Below are 23,374 nucleotides of genomic sequence, written 5' to 3'. Positions count from 1 at the left end.
GTGCCACTAATTTAATTTAAAAAACTACTTGAAGCATAAACCTCTATTCCCTTGATTTCTAATGAGGTTCAATATTTCCCCATATATTTGTTAACTTGTGCATATTCTTAGCCCACGGTGATAATTGTTTAATGTATTTTTCAAAGGATATTACAAATACATTGGAGTGTCTCTAAAGCATACTGTGGAATAAAACCCTGTCACCGGCAGCAACATGGATGAAACTGGAGGTCATTATATTAAGTGAAATAAGCCAGGCACAGAAAGACAAATATTACATGTTCTCATTCATATGTGGGTGCTAAAAAAGTGGACCTCATGGAGGTAGAGAGTAGAACTTCGGTGGTTACCAGGGGCTGGGAAAGGAAGTGAGGAGGAAGGGATGAAGAGAAGTTGGTTAAAGGGTACAAAAATACAGTTAAATGGAAGGAAAAAGTTATAGTATTCAATAGTATAGTAGGGAAATTATAGTTAACAACAATTTATTGTATATTTCAAAATAGCTGGAAGAAAAGAATTGTAACATTTTCAACACAAAGAAAAGATAAATGTTTCAGGTGATGGATATTCCAGTTACCCTGATTTGATCACGACACATTATATACAGGTATCGAAATGTCACACATACCCTCAAAATACATACAACTAAGATATATCAATAAATAAATAAATAAAACATACTGTGGAGTTTATTCCAAAAGGACAAGATGCAATTTATGAAGTATGTGGGCTGTGTGAATACCAAGTAATAAGTGACTAGATAGAAGTAAATAATACTCAATTCCAAGGAAAAAGAAATGAAGCCTTAACTTTTCTTAGAAAAACCAAAGCAAATGCCACAAGCTTAATGAGCTGTGTTTTGATTTCAGTTCCAAGAATAATTTTTCTCCCATTCACTGAAAACAATTTTCCAAATTGTTCTGTGTTAAAGGTAATGTAGGCACACCTTGGGCATATTGTGGGTTCAGTTCCAGACCACCACAATAAAGCGAATATCACAAAAAAGTGAGTCACACAAATTTTTTGTTTCTCAGTGCATATAAAAGTTAGATAGACTATGCTGTAGTCTATTAAATGTTGTGCACATAAAATTTATGTTTACAACATTCTGTAGTCTTTTAACTGTGCAACAGCATTGTGCCCAAAAAATGTACACAGCTAATTAAAATACATTATTGCTAAAGAAACACTAAAAATAATCTGGGCCTTCAGTAAGTTGTAATCTGTTTGTTGGTTGAGGGTCTTGATGTCGATGGTTGCTAACTGATCAGGGTGGTGGATGCTGAGGTTTGGGGTGGCTTTGGCAGTTTCTTAAAATAAGACAATTATGAAGTCTGCCATGTTGAATGATCTTCCTTTCATGAAAGAGTTCTCTGTAGCACGTGATGCTATTTGATAGCATTTTACTTACAGTAAACATTTTTCAAAGTTGAAGTCAATCCTCTCAAACCCTGGCTACTGCTTTATCAACTAAGTTTATGAACTATTCTAAATCATTTTTTTGTCATTTCAACAATGTTCATAGTATCTTCACCAGGAGTAGATTCCATTTCAAAAAACCATTTTCTTTGCTCATTCGTAACAGGCAACTCTTCACCTGTCCAAGTTTTCTCATGAGATTGCAGCAATTCAGTACACTGTCAGGCTCCACTTCTAATTCTAGTTCTCTTGCTATTTCTATCACATCTGCAGTTACTTCCTCCACTGAAGTCCTGAATCCCTCAAAGTCATCAGTGTGGGCTGGAATCAACTTTTTCCAAGTGCCTGTTAATATTTTTACCTCTTCTCACAAATCACAAATGCTCTTAATGACATCTAGAATGGTGAATCCTTTCCAAAAGGTTTGTTTTCAATTTACTTTGCCAAGATCTATCAGAAGAATCATCTGTGGCTGTTATAGCTTTATGAAATGTATTTCTGAAATAAGATTTAAAAGTCAAAATTACTGCTCGATCTTGGGCTGTAGAGTGGATATTATGTTAGCAGGCATGAAAACAACGTTCATCTCCTTGTATATTTTCATCAGAGCTCCCAGGTGATCAGATGCATTGCCAATGAGCAATAATATTTTGAAAGGAATCTTTTTTTTTCTGAGCAGTAGGTCTCAAAAGTGGGCTTAAAATATTCAGTAAACCATGCTGTAAACATATGCACTATCATTCAGGCTTTGTTGTTTTATTTATAGAGCACAGGCAGAGTAAATTTAGCATACCTTTTAAGGGACCTAGGATATTTGGAGTGCTAAAATGAGCATTGGCTTCAACTGGAAGTCACCAGCTACATCAGCCCCTAACAAGACAGCCTGTTCTTTGAAGCCAGGTATTGACTTCTTTTTAGTTATGAAAGTTGTAGATGGCCTCTTCTTCCAGTAAAAGGCTGTTTTGTCAACACTGATGAAATCTATTGTTTAGTGTAGCCACCTTCATCAATGATCTTAGCTAGATCTTCTGGATAACCTGCAGCTCCTCCATCAGCACTTGCTGCTTCACCTTGCACTTTTATGTTATAGAGATGGCTTCTTTCCTTAAACCTCATGAACCAACCTCTGCTAGCTTCAAACTTTTCCACTGTAGCTTCCTCACCTCTCTCAGTCTTCACAGAATAGAAGAAGAATAGGGCCTTGCTCTGAATATGGCTTTGGCTTAAGGGAATGTTGTGGCAGGTTTGACCTTCTATCCAGACCTCACAAACTTTCTCCCCATCAGCAATAAGGCTATTCCATTTTATCATTCATGTGTTCACTGGAGTAGCACTTTTAACTTCCTTCAAGAGCTTTTCCTTTGCATTCACAACCTGGCTAATTGTCTGGCTCAAGAAACTTAGCTTTTGGCCTATCTTGGTTCTCAATATGCCTTCCTCACTAATCATTTCTAACTTTGATTTAAAGTGAGAGATGTGTAACTTTTCCCTTTTTTTTTTTTTTTGAACACTTAGAGGCCATTATAGGGCCATTAGTTGACTGAATTTAATATTGTTGTGTCTCAGGGAATAAGGAGGCCTGGGGAGAGGGAGAGAGATGCGAGAACCACCAGTCAGTGGAGCAGTCAGAACACACACAATACTGATAGATTAAGTTTGTCCTGTCTTATATGGGTGTGGTTTGTTGTGCCCCCAAACAATTATAATAGTAACATCAAAGATCACTGATTACAGATGACCATAACAATAATAATGAGAAAGTTTGATAAATAATGGAAAAGTCTGAAGTATTGTGAGAATTACCAAAACGTGACACAGAGACATGAAGTGAGCCTATGCTATCGGAAAAAGTGGCCTCGACAGACTTGCTCAATGCAGGGTTGCCACAAACCTTCAATTTGTAAAAAATGTAATATCTGTGAAGCACAGTAAAGTACAATAAAATGAGATATGCCTATGGCGTACAAAATGACAAAAATTAGAGTGAACAATTTTTATAATGAAGCAAAGAGCTAGAAAGCTAATTTGTTTCCAAGGAAAGTAGGAATGTTGTTCCCAAACCAATTAGGCCCAAAATGATTATGACTGATATGTATGGTCTGGGCTCACTCTGAAAAGTTTTGCTTCCTGAAGAAGACCTTAAATACAAGTACTATATGTCTTTATTCATAATGTTTGAATGAATGCATACAATAAATTGTCAAGAAGATAAATCTATATATAATGAAAAAATGACAAAGGGATGATTCAGTAGTATCCCATTTTCTATAGAACTTCCAAAATAAGTAATTCATCATTCATTCTATAATACATTTAATTTTTTAATCCCCCAAAGCTAAAAATTTTAGACGAACACTGATAACAGAAATACATTTTAATGCAAAATATATGAAGCAAAATTACTAACAAAGAACCAAATGATACAATTACAACTTTAAAATTCTCAAAATGCTTTTACTGAACTAAATAATCAAACAGAAAAAAATATGGATTGTTTTTCACTGAGATGAAAAGAAGAAAGTTAAAGTTATAGGTTACCACGTTTTTCTTAGAGACTTGACACTGTCTGGGTCCTCTCCTGATGAATGCCATGTTTCTAATCCGACTCTCTCATTTACAGCTGTACAATAGACAGCCCCAGGTATTTGATACAGTTATTACTTCTGAGGCTATTCATATTGTAGGATGAATGTCTACCTTTAATTCGTACTCCTTTTTTGTGGACAAGAATTATTATTATTATAATTATTCATAGCCCACAGTATCTCAAAAAACATATGCATATGGTAGCCACTGGATAAATAGCTAGAAATTAAACCAATGTAGCAAAAATGGTTTCATTTAAATAAGGAAAGGAATGCATCTCATGGGTAGTGGGGAGTGAATATGGGTCTGAAAGTGGCCTCACAAAAGTGGTCATCTGTGTAACCTCATAGACCTACTATCAACTATTGAGATTTCATATACAAACACAAAATGTGCTCTTCATAGAATCTGACATACAATGTTTTAAAAACCCACTTGCTTGAAGATGAAAATTCTAGAAGAATGTTCCAAAGAGTAGTGTCTAAAGTAAATCAGTTCTAACCAAGAAGGGAGTTTCAGATTGAATGAAGGGCAGAGGAGCTACTGGACAAAGTGGACAAGCAGCCCTGAGTGTCCATACTGCCACAATATTCAAGTCACGTAATCCTTAAATGTGTTACATGATGAATTTGGCTCTAGCACTTGTGTAATGTTGAAGGGTTACACAGTTTGTTGATGTATAAATAAAATTAACTCTTCTAAGGCATCCTTCAAAAAACAAGAATGTGATCCAGGTACAACATAAAAGACTGTCTGCTCACAGGCCATACAACCGTGGTACTTTGAAAGACATACTTCTCTGTCAAACAGGGCCTTAGAGACATTTCAGGACGCAAAAATATGCCACATATTTCATGGATTTCTTTCCTAGACAGGTTCCTGTGATTGAATTGAGCAATACAGAAAAATAGGGAATGAACCAAATTTCTCCATCCCTTTGGGTTTCAGCCAATAATAATCTCAAGACATAATACAAGATTAAAGCAGCAACATTTCCAATTTCTCCTCAGCATCCCCTTTCTGCCAGCTTTGATTAAACAAGTGTGGGTGTGTTCTGTTTGAGCTAGACACATTGAATGTGGAAGACTCCTCAGTAACCCTCCACTTTCTTAAAATAAAAATGGAACAAGGGTACACTGGCTGTTGCATGTCTTTCCAGGTATCCTTCTATGAATGGTTCTTTATTTTCTAATGCTCAGCTTCTGAGACTCAGGAGCTGTCATGCAATATTAACAGGAACATGATGCAAGATTAAGTGAAATGGGACTACCTAAGCCTCCTGCCTCCTCATTAAGTTGCTAGAAATATGAAATGAAAATTTAAAATATAGTCTTGGCAGCCATTGCTGCCTTTTTTACAACTTATTTTTCCAATATCTGACAAATTATTGAGACAACATTGTACAAGAGAAATAGCAAATGGTTGGCATCAGAAGATCTTGCTTTTGCGAGGCAAGGTTCTTCCATTTATAGGTGATGGGATTCTGAGGTGGTGCAGCAACTACTCAGCACTACTGGTATTTGATTAATGCAGTGTGTAATTTAATTGTAACTAATAATAGATGCCTGCATACAACTCAAGGTGAATGTGGGGTTGACAGGCTGTGACTGCACTCTATTGCTACTAACTGTTTAGTAAATTTGGTGACTTTTCTTACTCGGGGAGAAGAGGAATAGGTAAATATTGAAAGAAATGAAATCATGTAGGTACTGATACTTCCTTTTATTTGTGGGGGAATATGCTGACGCACAGTATAGTATACTTTAATAACGGCTAGGGTTTGACATTCCAATGATTTCTCCATCCCTTAAAGATCAAACGCCAATTCTTCACACAAACTGACCCAATCACTTGCCACCATCCCGCTTCAATAGTGGTCTGCTTCAGACCCTCCACACACCTTGGGGGACTCTGCTTTGTTTGCTCATGCCACACATTGTCTGAGAGTGTCTCCTGATTCCTCCTCTCCAACTGAGTTCCATCTAGGATGCCCTCCTTTTCCATGAAACCCCTTTAGGACATCTAACAGTCTCTGAGTCCTTTCCTCTAAAATTCCTAAAGTCTCATTCTGTACTATGCATCTGGCTGCGATAAACATCGTCCTGTTCTATTTGGGTCACAAAGATTCATGTGCTTTCTATGTGTCAGGCTCTGGTGCTACAAATGGAGTTGAAGAAGACAGTGTCCCTGTCCTGGCGGTGTTTACCACCAGTTGGTAACAAACGTCAGTGTAGCGCATGCAGCCATGGCAGATGTTTCAGTCAAATGCTACATGGGACTTGCCCAACTTGGTAGGTGCAGAATCATAACATGCAGTCATCTCATCTTCTCCAACTCCTTATGTCTCTCACATCCTGACCTTCTAGTTCCTTCTTCTCATTTCAGAAAAACTTGTCACCTGGCTCAATTCTTCACCTCCATACTGTGGCCACTATCCTGGTTTTTTCCAATCATATGGGCACTGGTATTTTGGTCCCTTAACTTCTTCTTCTAGACATTGTCTCCTCTTCCCATGGTCACCACTCAACTGATCTACTTTAGAAATCACAAATTCGTCTTTTTCTTTATACAGAATTTTCATTTTTTCCAATTTTCTCTATCAAGTACTCCCACTGTGACAGTTCTTTGACTTTACCAGATACTACTTCTGGCTGACTGACCCCTTCATTTTCTCCCCATCCATCCATAGCCCCTTTCTGTTTTTCCTTACTATCCAGATTCTGTCTTTACATTCTTCACTGTCCAATATCCTTAACTCAATTACCCTCTGACCTGTCCCAAGCCCCACGAAACTCCCAATCTGTGGGAAGATTGAAAGAAAACAGATTCATAATTTGTTACAGGAACTTGGCTTGAATGTCTGCATCTCAAACTCCTGTAATGCCTATTTAGATCTACTCTTATTTCTTCCAACATCCAACTGTCTTGTTCTCAGTGCCACAATATTCAAGTCACGTAATCCTTAAATGTGTTACATGATGAATTTGGCTTACCCCACCTTGACTGAGAAATAGAAGGCATGGATGAACCTCTCTCTGTTGATCACTCCCAGATGCACGCTCATCTATAATCCCAGTTTCCTCCTTCCCTTTGTTGTTGCAGGGCTTTTCCTCCTCCTTTCAAGCTGCCGTGTGGAGACCCAGATGGGCTCCTTGCTCTGACCAAGTCAGGCACAGGACCTGCGTAGCACCCAGCCTTGGATACTGGGTGCTTAACATACCACTTTTTGTTTCAGTTTGTGTCTCTGGAATGAATATGAATATATATATTTTGTAGCCCAGAGCCTGATTCCTTGGAGACCCCAAGGAAACTTGGCAGCTGTCCCCATTAACTAGCTCTATGGGAAAATTCTAGGTCTTGATGCATTAAAGGATACAAGCGAGTAAACAGGGCAGAGAGAGGAGAAAGGAGGAAAGAAGGAAAAGGTGTGGGAGGCAGGGGCTTCTGAGTGTGTGCTCCCAGGACCTGCTCATCTCTGCTTCACTCATTAACAGGCATTTTGGAAGCATGCAGCAAATACGAATCACAATGCACACTACAGATGCTAGGATCAGCACAGACAAATACCAAACACTGGTTTATCAAACTCATCAGTTTCCAAATACTCAACAGATCAAAGAAGTGCTCTGCTGGTCGCTGAGGGAGAATGTGAAATGCCATGCTTGTTATTTCCCTTGCAAAGTTGTCTTCATCTCCCCTTTCACAGCATTGACTCTTTTTTGTCTTTCACAATCTTGCTTTTATTTCTTGTCCTCTATGAAGCTTTCTCCAAGCCCTAGGGCCAGTCTCTCCTTGCTCAGTGCCCTCATAGCCAATAGACAAACTAGTCAGGGCATGTATCTCCACATATGAAGGCCCAGCACTTACGTATCACACCATCTGCTATGCCTCTGAGTCACTCATAATTGGCCTAATTCACCATCATGTTTCCTGCACCCAGCATAATTCCTAAGAATCCAACACATGCTTATGCAATGAACGAACGAAAGGATGAGACCAGATGAGAAATTCCAAAAAGATGAATAACATATGTAGGAGCTGCATCTTCAATCCCAAGAAAGCACTTTCTATTCACACCCAGGTGCTCCTGGGGGGCCCTCTCTCATCCTCCCTATAAAGATCAACAGGTTTCCTTATCCATGCATCTCTCTTCAGCAAGCTATTTACTTTGGTCAATACTCTGTGTTGATCTACCAATCATAGCTGGTTCTACCTGACTGAAGGAAGTGGCAGGTGAATCTCTCTAAATCAACTGTGTAGACCCTGGGAATGCACCAGCCACTCACCTCGCTTGCTGGCAGACGCAGCAGACCCAGGCCTTTTCGTGCTTCTGGTAGGAGCAGCAGCTCTTGCAGACATTGAATTTGCAATCTCCACACTGGCGCTTGGTGTTGACGAGGAAGGTGAAGGGCGAGCAGCAGCGCATGCAGCAGTGCTCCACAAACTGCTGGTGCTTCGAGAGGATGCTGCACTTGCTGCCTTCCTCATCCAGCTTCTGCTTCAGCTCACTGGGAAACCAAGGTAGGGGAAATGGGAGGAGGAGAGAAACACAACATCAGGTCAGGGGGTGTCTCCCCAAAGCATGCACCCTGTCCCTCCCTTAGGCCAAGCTACCATGTAGGACCTTCCTGGAGAACAAGAGAACTCAGAAAGATCAACTGCTCAACATTATGTCCAGAGAAGAACATTAATCGTAAATTAGTTTTGTGTACTCCTATATGTCAGATTTTCTATGAGAAAGCATGAAAACCTTATCACTTCCATTTCAGAGACTACATTGAGATACAAGTTATTAAAAAACTAATAAGCATATCCTTGAAATATAAAACCTTTAACTTAATTAATGCCTTTTTAAAGGAGCAGGAGATCACTTATGATAAAACATTAATCCTCACACAGCCCAGCTGGGAATATGATAAATGCAGTCCTGGCTTTATTTAACATCCCTGGAAACTGAAGTACTCAAGGATTTTTAAAAGCTTTCAAATCTATATGAGTCAATAAGGATTCTATAGGTGATGGGCAGATCGAGGCACTGGTGATTCATAGTTGGATAAAAGAACAATTCTGTTCTTCTAAAAAGCTCCTGGTCACTGGGCACACAGCCAGCCACACTAATGCAAAACATAACGGTGCATACACTTCTCTCTGTGCTCAGTGAGAAGAAAAATACACTGCCAACAGGTTGAGTAACCTGGGGAAAGAAAAAGAAAAAAAATTACTCTGAATCAGCAGGTTTGAGTTGTTTTTCCTGCTACAAAAATGGGGGTCCCCAAAGAACAGTAGAAAAATTATTATTTTTACTACTATTTTACTATTACTATACTATATTACTAGACTATAATTTTTACTATTTTAGTACTACTATATTACTAGACTACTTTTACTATTTTCCTACTGTTGCACACTATCATTATAATAGAAAAACACAGTCCCCCACTTATAATGGTTCAACTTATGATTTTTCAACTTTTTGATGATGCAGAAACTATATGGATTCATTAAAAAGCACCAGAAAGTGATACAATACTCTATCATGATGCTGAGCATAGCAGCAGTGAGCCACAGCTCCCAGTCAGCCATGAGGTCATGAGGGAGATATTCTATGGTGGACTATGTTTTACTATGTTGTCAGATGACTTTGCCCAGCTGCAGGCTAATGTAAGTGTTCTGGGCATGTTTAAGTTGGCTGGGCTAAGCTGTGATGTTCAGTAGGTTAGGTTTATTAAGTGCATTTTCAACTTATGACAGTTTCAACTTATGATGGGTTTACTAGGACGCAATCCCACTGTAAATCAAGGAGCGTCTATACTATATTTTACTACAGCATTCTACTATGATAATACTTGATAGTATTTTACTACTATTTACTACTACTATTGTTTTACTACTATTTTACTTTATTACTTTTTTTACTTTTTATCTTTACTACTATTTTTATTTTTACTATGACTATTTACTACTCTTTACTACTATTACTATTTTTTATACCCAGTTGTGATTATGCAGTTAAAACTAGATATATTTAAGATGTATGTGGCAAATATTTTCTCCCGTTCTGCCCTTGTCTTTTTATGTTTATGGTGTTTATTCTCATTTAGAAATGCTTAATTTTTCTGTAGTTAAATCTGTCAGGCTTTTCTTTCACGGACATTGGACTTTATGTCTTGCTTGAGAAGGCCTAGACCACCCCATCAGTTTATATACATAGTCAATTAGCCCCTGTAGTGGGTTGAAGGTTGGCTCTCTTAAATGATATGTCCATGCCCTAAATCACTGGAATCTGTAACTATTACCTTATTTGGAAAAGGGGTCTTATAAATTAAGAATTTTGAGATGTAGTTATCCTGCATTATCTGAGTGAGCTCTAAATCCAATGACAACTGTCCTTTAAGAGACACACAGAGAAGGCAATGTGAAGACAAAGGCAGAGATTGGAGTGCTGTGGCTACAATCCAAGTAACACCAAGGTTTGCCAGCAGCCACCAAAAGCTAGGAAGGAGGCATGGGCAGATTCTCCCCCAAGAGACTTGGGAGGGAGTGTGGCCCTGCCAGCGCCTTGATTGTAGACTTTTGACCTACAGAAGAGGCAGACAATACATTCTTATTGTTTTAAGCCACCTATTTGTGATAATTTGTTACAGCAGCCTCAGGAAACTAATATAGTTTCTACTTAAAAAAAGGGAAAACAGTAAGTACAAACTTTCCTCAACACTATATTCTCATCTAATTACCACTCTCTAATAGTGGTAACCTCTTCTAGTTAAAATTCCTGAAAGAACCATCCCTGGTGGTCAATATATGTTCTTTATTTCCACTCACTCCTGGGTCCACTCCAATGGGCCTTTTGTTCTTTTTCTTAAAGAAAACAAAAACTCTGCTTGAGATCCCCCACTGACCTTCATGTTGCAAGATCCAAAGGGACTTTCTAGGCCTTGTCTTACCTGATTATTCTTACATTCTTGAAATATTCTCTTCCCTTCCTCGTGTTACTCTTGTTTTCTCAGCCCTTTTCCAATTCCTTTGCAAGCTATCTCTTCCTCCTATTCTGACTTTTTAAAAGTTAGACAAGACTTTTTAAGGCATGATAAAATATTTATTCACTGATGAAGATTGTTTTCAACATTAATGTTAACCTTTTATTGAATAGATTGTTTGAGGCATGGTCTATGTGACTAGGTAGACTTTCTCCACCCCAACTTTCCTCAAGCATGGACAAATCCCTTCTTTTCAGTTCATTGACGCAACAGACTCTAAGGTGTGGTGGGTGATGGACGTTTATTACCAATGGCTTAAGGGTAGTGGAAGGTGATGGAAGAGGAACCCAGCTCCAGGCCGAACAGAAAACCATTTCATGTGGGCATGCTGCAGTTAAAGCCCTCAGCCACCACCTTTGGGATTCCTTCATTGGCCCTGTCACTGGACATGTTGCTGTTCCATCTCTGCCTATCCAGGTTCCCATATGTCCCCTCTCTTCTCTTGTTCCAGGGCCCTTCATGGCTGGTTAGAGGAAAATTATCCAAAGCTGTGACCTAATTGGTAAAAAATGGCTGCATATGTAGGAGTCACCCTTGTCTGAATCACAAGGCATGGGAGTAAATGAATCAGGACACAGGTAAGCAAGAAGGAAGACCATGAGAATCACCTTTCTTTCTCTCCCCTGCCCCTTTGTTCCCTCTCTCTCCTTCCCCTGTCCCCATATTTTTAAATTAAAAGGATGGTATTATTTATACTATTTTAATTATGAAACCTAAAAAATGATCTATTTTTGTTTAGGTTTTCAAGTGTGTTGATATAAAGTGGTTCACAAATTTCTCTCATGATTATAAGATCTCTGCTACCTCTGTCATTATGTCCCTCTTTTCTTTCAGAATATTGTTTATTTGTCCCTTGTTCAGTAAGTTCAGAGGTTTACTTATTTCATTAATTTTAAGAATAACTAGCTTTTAGTTAGGTTGACGGTTGTCTACATGGTTTATTAGTCCTCCATTGCAATAAAGTCCAGTCTTATCTTTATTATTTCTTCTTTCTACTGGTTTGAGTTTATTCTTTTCTCTAACTTTTAACAAGTAAAATTTTTTAAAGTAAACTCACTTTTAACATTTACTCTTTCCTAATCTATGCATTTAAGGCTATAAAACTCTCTCAACACATCATTTTTGTTGTACCTTGCAGGTTTTAAATAAGAAATTTTTTTATTGTCATTTATTCTTACATATTTTATAATTCTCAGGTTTAAAATTTTCCAAATATGTGGCTTTTGTTATTAACTTTTTTTTAACATTTTGATCAGAGCATCTCAAATAAATTCCTTGGTATTCATTGAGACTTTCATTATAGCTTCATAGTTAGCCAATTTGTGTAAAGCCCCATATATGTTTGAAAAGAATGTTTATTCTCTACCGACTGATAACAAGATGCTAACCAAAAAGTGATTGAGGCAGGTCTCAATGGATAGAGGTTTATTTAGCCAAGGTTGAGGACACTTCCGGGAAAAACACAAGTCATGGGAGCATCTGTGACCTGAGCTTTTTCCAAAGAGGGTTTGGGAACTTCAGTATTTAAAGGAGAAAGTGTGAGCCAGAGAGAAAACAGGAAGGGGGTAGGCAATGATGTAAATGGTTACATTCTTGTGAGGCTCTGATTAGCATTCACAAATCTACATTTCACATGTGAAAAGAGGGCGCAGAGGGAAAAGTCAATTCTGCATCCATCTCAGGGTAGTCAGGAGGATGATTTCTGGTCTTGTCATTGTCCCATACCTGTGACAATAAGCTGGTAATTGACATTGTCAGATGAGAGCCAACAGAACTCAGTTTTAGGACTAGTTTATAGGGGGATATGTATCCTGAAAGATTTAGTAGCTCACAGGGAACTTCCTTGTGAGAAATTTGTGAGGGAGACCATCTGGGGCAATATGTGTTGTAAAAGGAACATAAAGTCCCCAGACCCCAAACCCACTAAGCCAAAGGGAAAAGACAAGCTGGGAACTAGGCCATGCAAACCTGCCTCCCTTTATTCCTAAATAGACAGCTACAAGATAAAAGGCTACATACCTCCCTTGCAATTTGCTCACAAGGAAGGCCCTTTACTTCCATTCAATTTTACCCTGACAGTGTAAATTAACATCTTATCTTCACAGGTACGGGACAAAGGACAGAATTAAAAGTCATCCCTTAGCTCACCTGAGACAAATGTCTAGCTGACTGCTTTCTGTACTCTGTGATTATTTTATCTTATGTAAAAATGCAGATTCACTGAGAGCAAGACAAATACATTTATATTGAAATTACTAATAGATTTGGACTTTTTTCTACTATGCTATGTTTTATTTTCTATTTACCATGCCTTTTCTGTTTCTTCCTACTTTCTACCAGATTGATTGGTTTTCTTCGCTGTCTGTGTTTTTTCATTATGATTAGGCATTTTATGTTTCATTTCTTTTAGCTTTAATATATTAACATGCATATTTGGACTAATGTATAAAGTTAACAGATGTCTCGTCATCAACAATACAAACTTTAATTTCCTCTGGTGTTCTACATGGCTATTGATTTAATGTTGGTTTGTAATTGCAAAAATTATGCTTAATATTGTTTGATTGAGGTTTTAGCCACCCCACATGAAGAAGACTAGGGCCTGCCCTGAGAATGAAAGTCCTAAAGATAGGAAACTCAACTAGTGTCATTTCCTTCATCTAAGTATCAATGCTTCTCCAGCATCTCGTGCATCTGGTTGCAAATGGGGTGTTCTAAGGCAATATATACTTCCTTCAGAAAGCGTATTTTTTATTTGCAGGAGTGTTGGTCCAACAGAAGCTTACTCAGCAATCATCAATAGCAGAACTCTTGCTATTTTAAATTGATTTTTGTATAGATTTATACACATTTAACAATTTTGTTGCCCATTATTGCTTCTTGCATCTGATTTTCCTTCTGTTAATTTTCTTTATTGCTTCACTTCTTCTGGTAATTCTTTCATCAAGGTAAACTCTAGCAGCCTCTATTTAACCCTTACATTTCAATGACAGTTTAGAAGGCTGCAGAATTCCAAGTTGACAGCTCATTCTGAATAAAGTCTTTTTTTTTTTTTTTTTGGTATCAATTGTTGCAATGGGAAGTCTGTCAGTGTAATTCTTCCTTTGTAGAAGACTCTAACTTCTCTCACTGGTTAGTTTTAAGAATTTTTAAATTTGTCTGTAGTGTTCTTCAGTTTCACTATGAAGTAACTAAGTGTGGATTTGTTTGCATTCATTTTGCTTGGATCTCTTCGTCATTTTTAAAACTTCATTAATTCTAAAGAATTCTCTAGACATTTTTGAATGTTGTCTCCTGCTCTATTTTCTCCTCCTGGAATTCCAATTATATCTCAAAGCTTTTCTATTCTTCCATGTCTCCTAATCTCTTTGTTTCATCTCCTTGTATTTCTGAGATACATTCTGGGTAAGTACTTCAGTTCTAGTTTCCATTTTAATAATTCTTTGTTCATCTGCATTTTCTCTACTATTTAATCCTTTTGAAATTGTACTGAGTTTCATATTTCCAGAAGTTCTAATGATTTGTTTCCATTTAAATATGCCTGTTCCACTCATGTGCCATTCATTTCTTGGTTCCTATACCTTCTTTTAAAAATTATTTTAAATATACTTCTTTTATAACCTCTTCCTGGATTTTAATGGAAATTTTACTGATTTTTATATTTCCAGAAGTTCTAATGATTTGTTTCCATTTAAGTCTGCCTGTCCTTTTCTCCTTGGTGCCATTCATTCCTTGGTTCCTATACTTTTTTCTAAAAATAATTTTAAATATACTTCTTTTATGCCCCCTTCCTGATTGTTATATTCAGTTCTTAGAGGCGGCACAAATCCGTCTATTGGTTGCATCTATTAACTCTTGTTCCAGGTAGGTCCTTTGCTTTCATGGTTTGTCATTTTGATTAAGATAATCTCCAGTCAAGACTGCTTTTTATGTAAGTGCACCTTTTCAGCGCAAATTATTCATGAGTCATCACCAAGAAGTCCTCAATTCTAGAACAGCTTCACATCTGTTTCTCATCTTGGGGAATCCATTACTACCTGACTTATACAATTTTAGTTTTCAATACCTTGTTGTGGTGGAGGCTTGGGGTTTTGAGGTTTTGATTTCTTTTTCTTTTTTTAATTTTTTTTATTTTATTATTATGCTTTAAGTTTTAGGGTACATGTGCACAATGTGCAGGTTAGTTACATATGTATACATGTGCCATGCTGGTGTGCTGCACCCATTAACTTGTCATTTAGCATTAGGTATATCTCCTAATGCTATCCCTCCCTCCTCCCCCCACCCCACAACACTCCCCAGAGTGTAATGTTCCCCTGCCTGTGTCCATGTGTTCTCATTGTTCAATTCCCACCTATGACTGAGAACATGCAGTGTTTGGTTGTTTGTCCTTGCGATAGTTTACTGAGAATGATGATTTCCAATTTCATCCATGTCCTTACAAAGGACATGAACTCATCATTTTTTATGGCTGCATAGTATTCCATGGTGTATATGTGCCACATTTTCTTAATCCAGTCTATGATTGTTGGACATTTAGGTTGGTTCCAAGTCTTTGCTATTGTGAATAGTGCCACAATAAACATACATGTGCATGTGTCTTTATAGCAGCATGATTTATAATCCTTTGGGTATATACCCAGTAATGGGATGGCTGGGTCAAATGGTATTTCTAGTTCTAGATCCCTGAGGAATCACCACACCAACTTCCACAATGGTTGAACTAGTTTACAGTCCCACCAACAGTGTAAAAGTGTTCCTATTTCTCCACATCCTCTCCAGCACCTGTTGTTTCCTGACTTTTTAATGATCGCCATTCTAACTGGTGTGAGATGGTATCTCACTGTGGTTTTGATTTGCATTTCTCTGATGGCCAGTGATGATGAGCATTTTTTCATGTGTCTTTTGGCTGCATAAATGTCTTCTTTTGAGAAGTGTCTGTTCATATCCTTCACCCACTTTTTGATGGGGTTGTTTTTTTCTTGTACATTTGTTTGAGTTCATTGTAGATTCTGGATATTAGCCCTGTGTCAGATGAGTAGGTAGCGAAAATTTTCTCCCGTTTTGTAGGTGGCCTGTTGACTCTGATGGTAGTTTCTTTTGCTATGCAGAAGCTCTTTAGTTTAATTGATCCCATTTGTCAATTTTGGCTTTTGTTGCCATTGCTTTTGGTGTTTTAGACATGAAGTCCTTGCCCATGCCTATGTCCTGAATGGTAATGCCTAGGTTTTCTTCTAGGGCTTTTATGGTTTTAGGTCTAACATTTAAGTCTTTAATCCATCTTGAATTAATTTTTGTATAAGGTGTAAGGAAAGGATCCAGTTTCAGCTTTCTACATTATGGCTAGCCAGTTTTCCCAGCACCATTTATTAAATAGGGAATCCTTTCCCCATTGCTTGTTTTTCTCAGGTTTGTCAAAGATCAGATAGTTGTAGATATGCGGCATTATTTCTGAGGGCTCTGTTGTGTTCCATTGGTCTATATCTCTGTTTTGGTACCAGTACCATGCTGTTTTGGTTACCGTAGCCTTGTAGTATAGTTTGAAGTCAGGTAGCGTGATGCCTCCAGCTTTGTTCTTTTGGCTTAGGATTGACTTGGCGATGCCGGCCCTTTTTTGGTTCCATATGAACTTTAAAGTAGTTTTTTCCAATTCTGTGAAGAAAGTCATTGGTAGCTTGATAAGGATGGCATTGAATCTGTAAATTACCTTGGGCAGTATGGCCATTTTTATGATATTGATTCTTCCTACCCATGAGCATGGAATGCTCTTCCATTTCTTTGTATCCTCTTTTATTTCATTGAGCAGTGGTTTGTAGTTCTCCTTGGAGAGGTCCTTCACGTCCCTTGTAAGTTGGATTCCTAGGTATTTTATTGTCTTTGAAACAACTGTGAATGGGAGTTCACTCATGATTTGGCTCTCTGTTTGTCTCTTATTGGTGTATAAGAATGCTTGTGATTTTTGTACATTGATTTTGTATCCTGAGACTTTGCTGAAGTTGCTTATCAGCTTAAGGAGATTTTGGGCTGAGACAATGGGGTTTTCTAGATATACAATCATGTCGTCTGCAAACACGGACAATTTGCCTTCCTCTTTTCCTAATTGAATACCCTTTATTTCCTTCTCCTGCTTAATTGCCCAGGCCAGAACTTCCAACACTATGTTGAATAGGAGTGGTGAGAGAGAGCATCCCTGTCTTGTGCCAGTTTTCAGAGGGAATGCTTCCAGTTTTTGCCCATTCAGTATGATATTGGCTGTGGGTTTGTCATAGATAGCTGTTATTATTTTGAGATACATCCCATCAATATCTAATTTATTGAGAGTTTTCAGCATGAAGGGTTGTTGAATTTTGTCAAAGGCCTTTTCTGCATCTATTGAGATAATCATGTGGTTTTTGTCTTTGGTTCTGTTTATACGCTGGATTACATTTATTGATTTGCGTATATTAAACCAGTCTTGCATGGCAGGGATGAAGCCTACTTGATCATGGTGGATAAGCTTTTTGATGTGCTGCTGGATTCGGTTTGCCAGTATTTTATTGAGGATTTTTGCATCAATTTTCATCAAGGATATTGGTCTAAAATTCTCTTTTTTGGTTGTGTCTCTGCCCGGCTTTGGTATCAGGATGATGCTGGCCTCATAAAATGAGTTAGGGAGGATTCCCTCTTTTTCTTTTGATTGGAATAGTTTCAGAAGGAATGGTACCAGTTCCTCCTTGTACCTCTGGTAGAATTTGGCTGTGAATCCATCTGGTCCTGGACTCTTTTTGGTTGGTAAGCTATTGATTATTGCCACAATTTCAGAGCCTGCACCAAGTGGACCTAATAGACATCTACAGAACTCTCCACCCCAAATCAACAGAATATACATTTTTTTCAGCACCACACCACACCTATTCCAAAATTGACCACATAGTTGGAAGTAAAGCTCTCCTCAGCAAATATAAAAGAACAGAAAGTATAACAAACTGTCTCTCAGACCACAGTGCAATCAAACTAGAACTCAGGATTAAGAAACTCACTCAAAACCGCTCAACTACATGGAAACTGAACAACCTGCTCCTGAATGACTACTGGGTACATAACGAAATGAAGACAGAAATAAAGATGCTCTTTGAAACCAACGAGAACAAAGACATGACATACCAGTATCTCTGGGACGCATTCAAAGCAGTATGTAGAGGGAAATTTATAGCACACTAAATGCCCACAAGAGAAAGCAGGAAAGATCCAAAATTGACACCCTAATATCACAATTAAAAGAACTAGAAAAGCAAGAGCAAACACATTCAAAAGCTAGCAGAAGGCATGAAATAACTAAAATCAGAGCAGAACTGAAGGAAATAGAGACACAAAAAACCCTCCAAAAAATTAATGAATCCAGGAGCTGGTTTTTTGAAAGGATCAACAAAATTGATAGACCGCTAGTAAGACTAATAAAGAAGAAAAGAGAGAAGAATCAAATAGACGCAATAAAAAATGATAAAGGGGATATCACCACCAATCCCACAGAAATACAAACTACCATCAGAGAATACTATAAACACCTCTATGCAAATAAACTAGAAAATCTAGAAGAAATGGATAAATTCCTCGACGCATACACCCTCCCAAGACTAAACCAGGAAGAAGCTGAATCTCTGAATAGAGGTTTTGATTTCTTATGGGAGACTTCATTTCTCTCACCCAAGGGTCCAGGTAAAGAAACTTTTTGTGTAGATCCACTAAGCCAGTAGGCAAAATTTTTCTGGGTTCTCTTTCACTAAGAGTACAGCCCTTCAAGACCAAACTCTAAGCAGGCATCTCATTTTCAGCTGCCTTGTCTTGCAAAGGCTCAAGGCCACATCTCCTGCCCCATTCAGAAATTAGCATTGCAGCCTCTAGCCATCAGAACCTAGAGCCCTGCTTCCCACTGGATTAGACAGACCACTCTGGTTTTAAATTCCTTCTTTCACTTTTACCCTGCTGTGGTCTGAATGATTGTGAAAATTCTTAGGTTGAAAACTAACCCCCAGTGTGATGGTTTTAGGAGGTGATTAGGTGTTAAGAGTAAAATCCTCGTGAATGGGACTAGTACCATTATACATGGGACTCCAGGGCCGCCTTGCCCTTCCACGATGTGAGGACACAGAGAGAAGACATTATCTATGAACCAGGAAGCAGACAGACACCAAATCAGCTGACATCTTTATCTTGGACCTCCCAGTCTCCAAAACTGTGAGAAATACATTTCTTTTGTTTATTAGCCACCCAGTCTATGATATTTTGTTATAGTGGCCAAATAGTCTGATATACCCTCTAGGAATTTTCCTTTCTTACTCCCCTCCCCAGACTTTGAAAAAATTAAGATATAATTCACATAGTAAATTCACTCCTCTTAAGTATATACAATTCAGCGGTTTTTAGTATATTCAAAAAGTTGTGCAACCACCACTACTGTCTTACTCCGTAACATTTTCATCGCATCAAAAAGAAATTCAGTATTCATGAAACATTCTCCCCTGCCCTCAGCCCCTGCAAACCACTAATCTACTTTCTGTTTCTATGAGTTTGCCTATTCTGAACATTTTATATAAATGAAATAATATCATATGTGGCCTTCTGTGTCTGGCTTCTTTCACTTTGCATAATGTGTTCAACGTTTATCCATGTTGTAGCATGCATCAGCATTTCATTCCTTTTTACTGCTAAATAATATTCAATTTATGGATATACCATTTTATTTATCCATTCATTCACCATAAACATTTACATTGTTTCTAATTTTTGGTTATTATGATGAGTGCTGATATAAACATTCATGTAATGTTTTTGTGCGGACATGCATTTTCAATTATAGGAGTAGAATTGGTAGGTCACATAGTAACACTCTTTTTAACTTTTTGAGAAACTGCCAGACTGTTTTCTAAATGGCTGTACCATTTTACATTCCCACCAGCAAGATGTGAGGGTTCGAATTTCTCCACATCCTCCCCAATACTTGTAATTGTCTGCATTTTAAAAAATTACAGCCATCTTAGGGGGTGTGAGGTGGTATCTCATGCTTTTGACTTGCACTTCCCTAATGACTGATGAGGTTGAACATGTTTTCATGTGTTTATTGGCCATTTGTACATCTCCTTGGAGAAAAGTTTATTCAAAGTTTTGGCCCATTTCCTTCTTTCTTTCCTTTCTTTCCCTTCTTTCTCTTCCTTCCCTTCCTCCCCTCCCCTCTCCCTCTCTCCCTTTCTTTCTCTCTTTCTTTCTTGTAGAGACAGGGTTTTGCTCTGTCATCCATGCTGGAATGCAGTGGTGGCATCATAGCTCACTGCAGCCTTGGACTCCTGGGCTCAAGTGATCCTCCCACCTCAGCCTCCCAAGTAGCTGGGACTACAGGCATGTTACACCTGGCTAATTTTTTAAATAATTTTTTTGTAGAGACAGGGTCTTGCTTTTCTGCCCAGGCTGGTCTCAAATTCCTAGCTTCAAGTAATCTTCCTACCTCAGCTTCCCAAAGCACTGGGATTACAGGCATGAGCCACCAGGACCAGGTGGCCCATTTCTATATTAGATTATTTGTCCTTTACTGGTGTGTTGTAAGGGTTTTTTATATATTCTAGGTACAAGTCCCTTATCAGATACATAATTTGCAAATATTTTCCCTTTCTTATATTAAACCCTACATTTTATTAGTATTTTTGTTTGGTTTTAGTAAAAGAAAGCATCTCACCAGCTCATCTTACCCTGCTACTGGATTTAGAAATCTATGTATGTTTTTACAACTTCTTTTTTTACTTAACAATATATCATAAACATCTGTTCATGACAATCCAGAATCTTTGCAGCTTTAGCTCTTGGGCACCTTTAGCTGGCTTACATATCTTCTAACACATGAGCAGGGCTCACTGCTCTGCACAGAAGTGCCCAGTACTTATTTGTTGCTTGATTATTGTATAATAAAGGTAGGCTGAATCCAGAATTGTAAGTTAAAACTATGTCAGACCAGCTAATAATTCTATAGGGTAAAATATATACATACACTTGGCTGAATAAAATGTTAACAGGGAGACAGAACAGAGGTGATATTTCCAAGGAAGGAAGATGTTATTCAGTCCCTTAGATTGAAGGCAGAAGATGTGCTAAGTCATTGACAGCTCTGACATCTCTCAACAGTGTAACAACAGCCTCAAATTGACTGGCTTATATCGATATTACAGAGATGCTAAATTAAATAGGATAAAACATCCAAAAAGAAAATTATTTGGGGATCATAAAGCTCTGTGAACTCTATCCATAAGATAACTTGAGCTTTATGAGTTTTGTTTGCTGATACACAGGACTGCAAATTCCAATGGCATTTTAAAGCTCACTGGTGTCTAGTAATAACTGTACCAAGCCCTCTAGAGTTTATTCCAAGCAAATGAGGTGTTTTTCAGGCTCAGTGGAGGAATGGGGTGCCATTCTTCAGACCATCTCTCACTTATTAGATTATATTGCCCTGTAGTATCTCATGGAAGAAGTCATTGGGCAGAATTGTATAGTATGACTTATAATGGTTAATTACAGATCAACCAAGAATGATGCAAGACAGGCTACCTGCTTTGAAATATCTTGGGAAGGACCAGGACTTCAAATGGTCAGCTACATGGGAAAGAGTGATGGGTTTAACATCAGAAGCTAGTGTTCATAGCTGGGCTCATCACTTACCAAAAAGTTCCCCAACCTTTTGGGGCCTCTGTTTTTCTGAGTGGCACTTATAATTTCTACTTCACAGGGTTGCTAGAGGTTTTAAATGTGCAAAGCTACAAAAGCAAATACTAGTCTTTCCATTGGATTAGCAAGAAATTCAGTGATCCAAGTATCTATAACATTTGAACATATTTGGCTATATGTCAAGAAGGTTTCTGCAATAGCATCTGGGCAATAATGCTCAAGACTTATTTGTTGCTTGAGCACTGGGTAACAGGGGGTGTGAAGTGTTAGCTCACTGTGGCTTTTATTTGCATTTCCCTAAAGATGTTGAACATGCTTAGTCTGATCTTTAGCAGTGTCTTCTTACATCTGGTCTAGTCTCCTCCTGGTTTTACAACAGGCATCTTAAAAGCCTATTAACATTTCATGGTCTCTTGGTCTATCACCACGCCAGCTCTGACAGGTTGTTAGAGGGTGAAGCATTCCGTGTTGAGAGGACACACACAGGCTCAATGGAGTTGGGTGTCATAATGAGGTAGCAGTGTCTGCCATGGGTGTAGCAGGAAGTGATGGCATGTACATCACTTGTTTGCTATCCTTCAACTCAGTTACCAAAGAGAGGGTAATTTTGATCTATAGCTGTGAGCTTGGCCCTCTTTTTCCCGCTTCCTGCCCTGTCCCCCTAGGGTGACTCATCCATTCCTGTAAGTGAAGACGTTTGTGAAATTGACTTCCAAACTCACTTAGCTGGTCCCGCCCCTCTTCTGAGCTGCAGAAACCCCCATCCAGGTGTCCTCTTGACCCTGCCCATCTTGCCATCCCTTGATAGCCATGGGCTTTGCTTAGAATGTCAATCGTTCTCTCAATTCACACTTATTAGGCACCTATTATTACAGGTGCTAAGGATTTTTTTAAAAAAAAGACATAGCCCCTCTCTTCATAAAATGTGCATTAAGGTAGGAATTCAGATGATAAATAATTAAACAAAACAAAGTAACTATAAATTATGAGGCATTCTCATAAGAATAAGTAGGATACTCAGACTGAAAATAACATCAGGACCTACTTTAGATTGGTGGCAAGAGAGGGCTTCTCTGGGGAAGTGGCATTTCAGTTAAAACATGAAGATGAGAAGGAGCTAGTCCAACGGAAGACACAGCATCCCAGACAGAGCAAGTAGCAAAGAAAAAGAGCTTAGTATTTGGGGGAGACAGGAGGAGCACAAATGCAAGGGGGAAGTTATGGAGGATGTGAGCAGGGAACTATCAGCCACTGTCACTAAAGCCCACTCTTAGAGGACCTTGCATGTGTGAAGCATGGGGAGCACTGCAGTCATCTTGGTGAGGGTGACTGAGGTTTGGGCTAGGCAGGAGTCATTGGAGAGTGCAGGGAAGTGGGCTGATCCCTGTTGCACCTGTTGAGGGCCAGGAGAGAGTGCGAACTAGATTCTGGCTTGTGTAACCACGTGGGGAGTGAAGCTGTTCATGGAAAGAGAGAAGACTAGGGTGGGCAGGAGCAAGTTTTAGTGAAATCTGTGAGGCATCTGAAGAGCAATGCCAAGAAGACACCTGGATGTGGGTTTTAGCAGCTCAGAGGAAGGGCTGGGCCAGCTAAGTGAGCTTGGAAGTCATCATCATAAACGTCTTTACACATAGGGGAATGGA

The 23,374-nt window shown here is 38.5% G+C and overlaps 1 protein-coding gene across 4 annotated transcripts in view; it reads right to left on the bottom strand.

The window, feature by feature from the left end:
* Positions 1–23,374, bottom strand: part of MYRIP (myosin VIIA and Rab interacting protein) — a 447,019-nt gene that overhangs the window by 207,698 nt on the left and 215,947 nt on the right. For all 4 annotated transcript variants that reach the window (XM_054680553.2, XM_024355418.3, XM_054680555.2 and 1 more), the window contains exon 3: positions 8,292–8,513. In XM_054680553.2, coding sequence (XP_054536528.1) covers positions 8,292–8,513 — 222 coding nt within the window. The remainder of the gene's footprint in view (positions 1–8,291; positions 8,514–23,374) is intronic.

The sequence above is a fragment of the Pan troglodytes genome, chromosome 2 (genome assembly GCF_028858775.2).
Source record: "Pan troglodytes isolate AG18354 chromosome 2, NHGRI_mPanTro3-v2.0_pri, whole genome shotgun sequence".
NCBI lineage: Eukaryota > Metazoa > Chordata > Mammalia > Primates > Hominidae > Pan > Pan troglodytes.
Note: the sequence above shows the minus strand (reverse complement) of the source record. Positions and strands in the feature narration are given on the sequence as shown.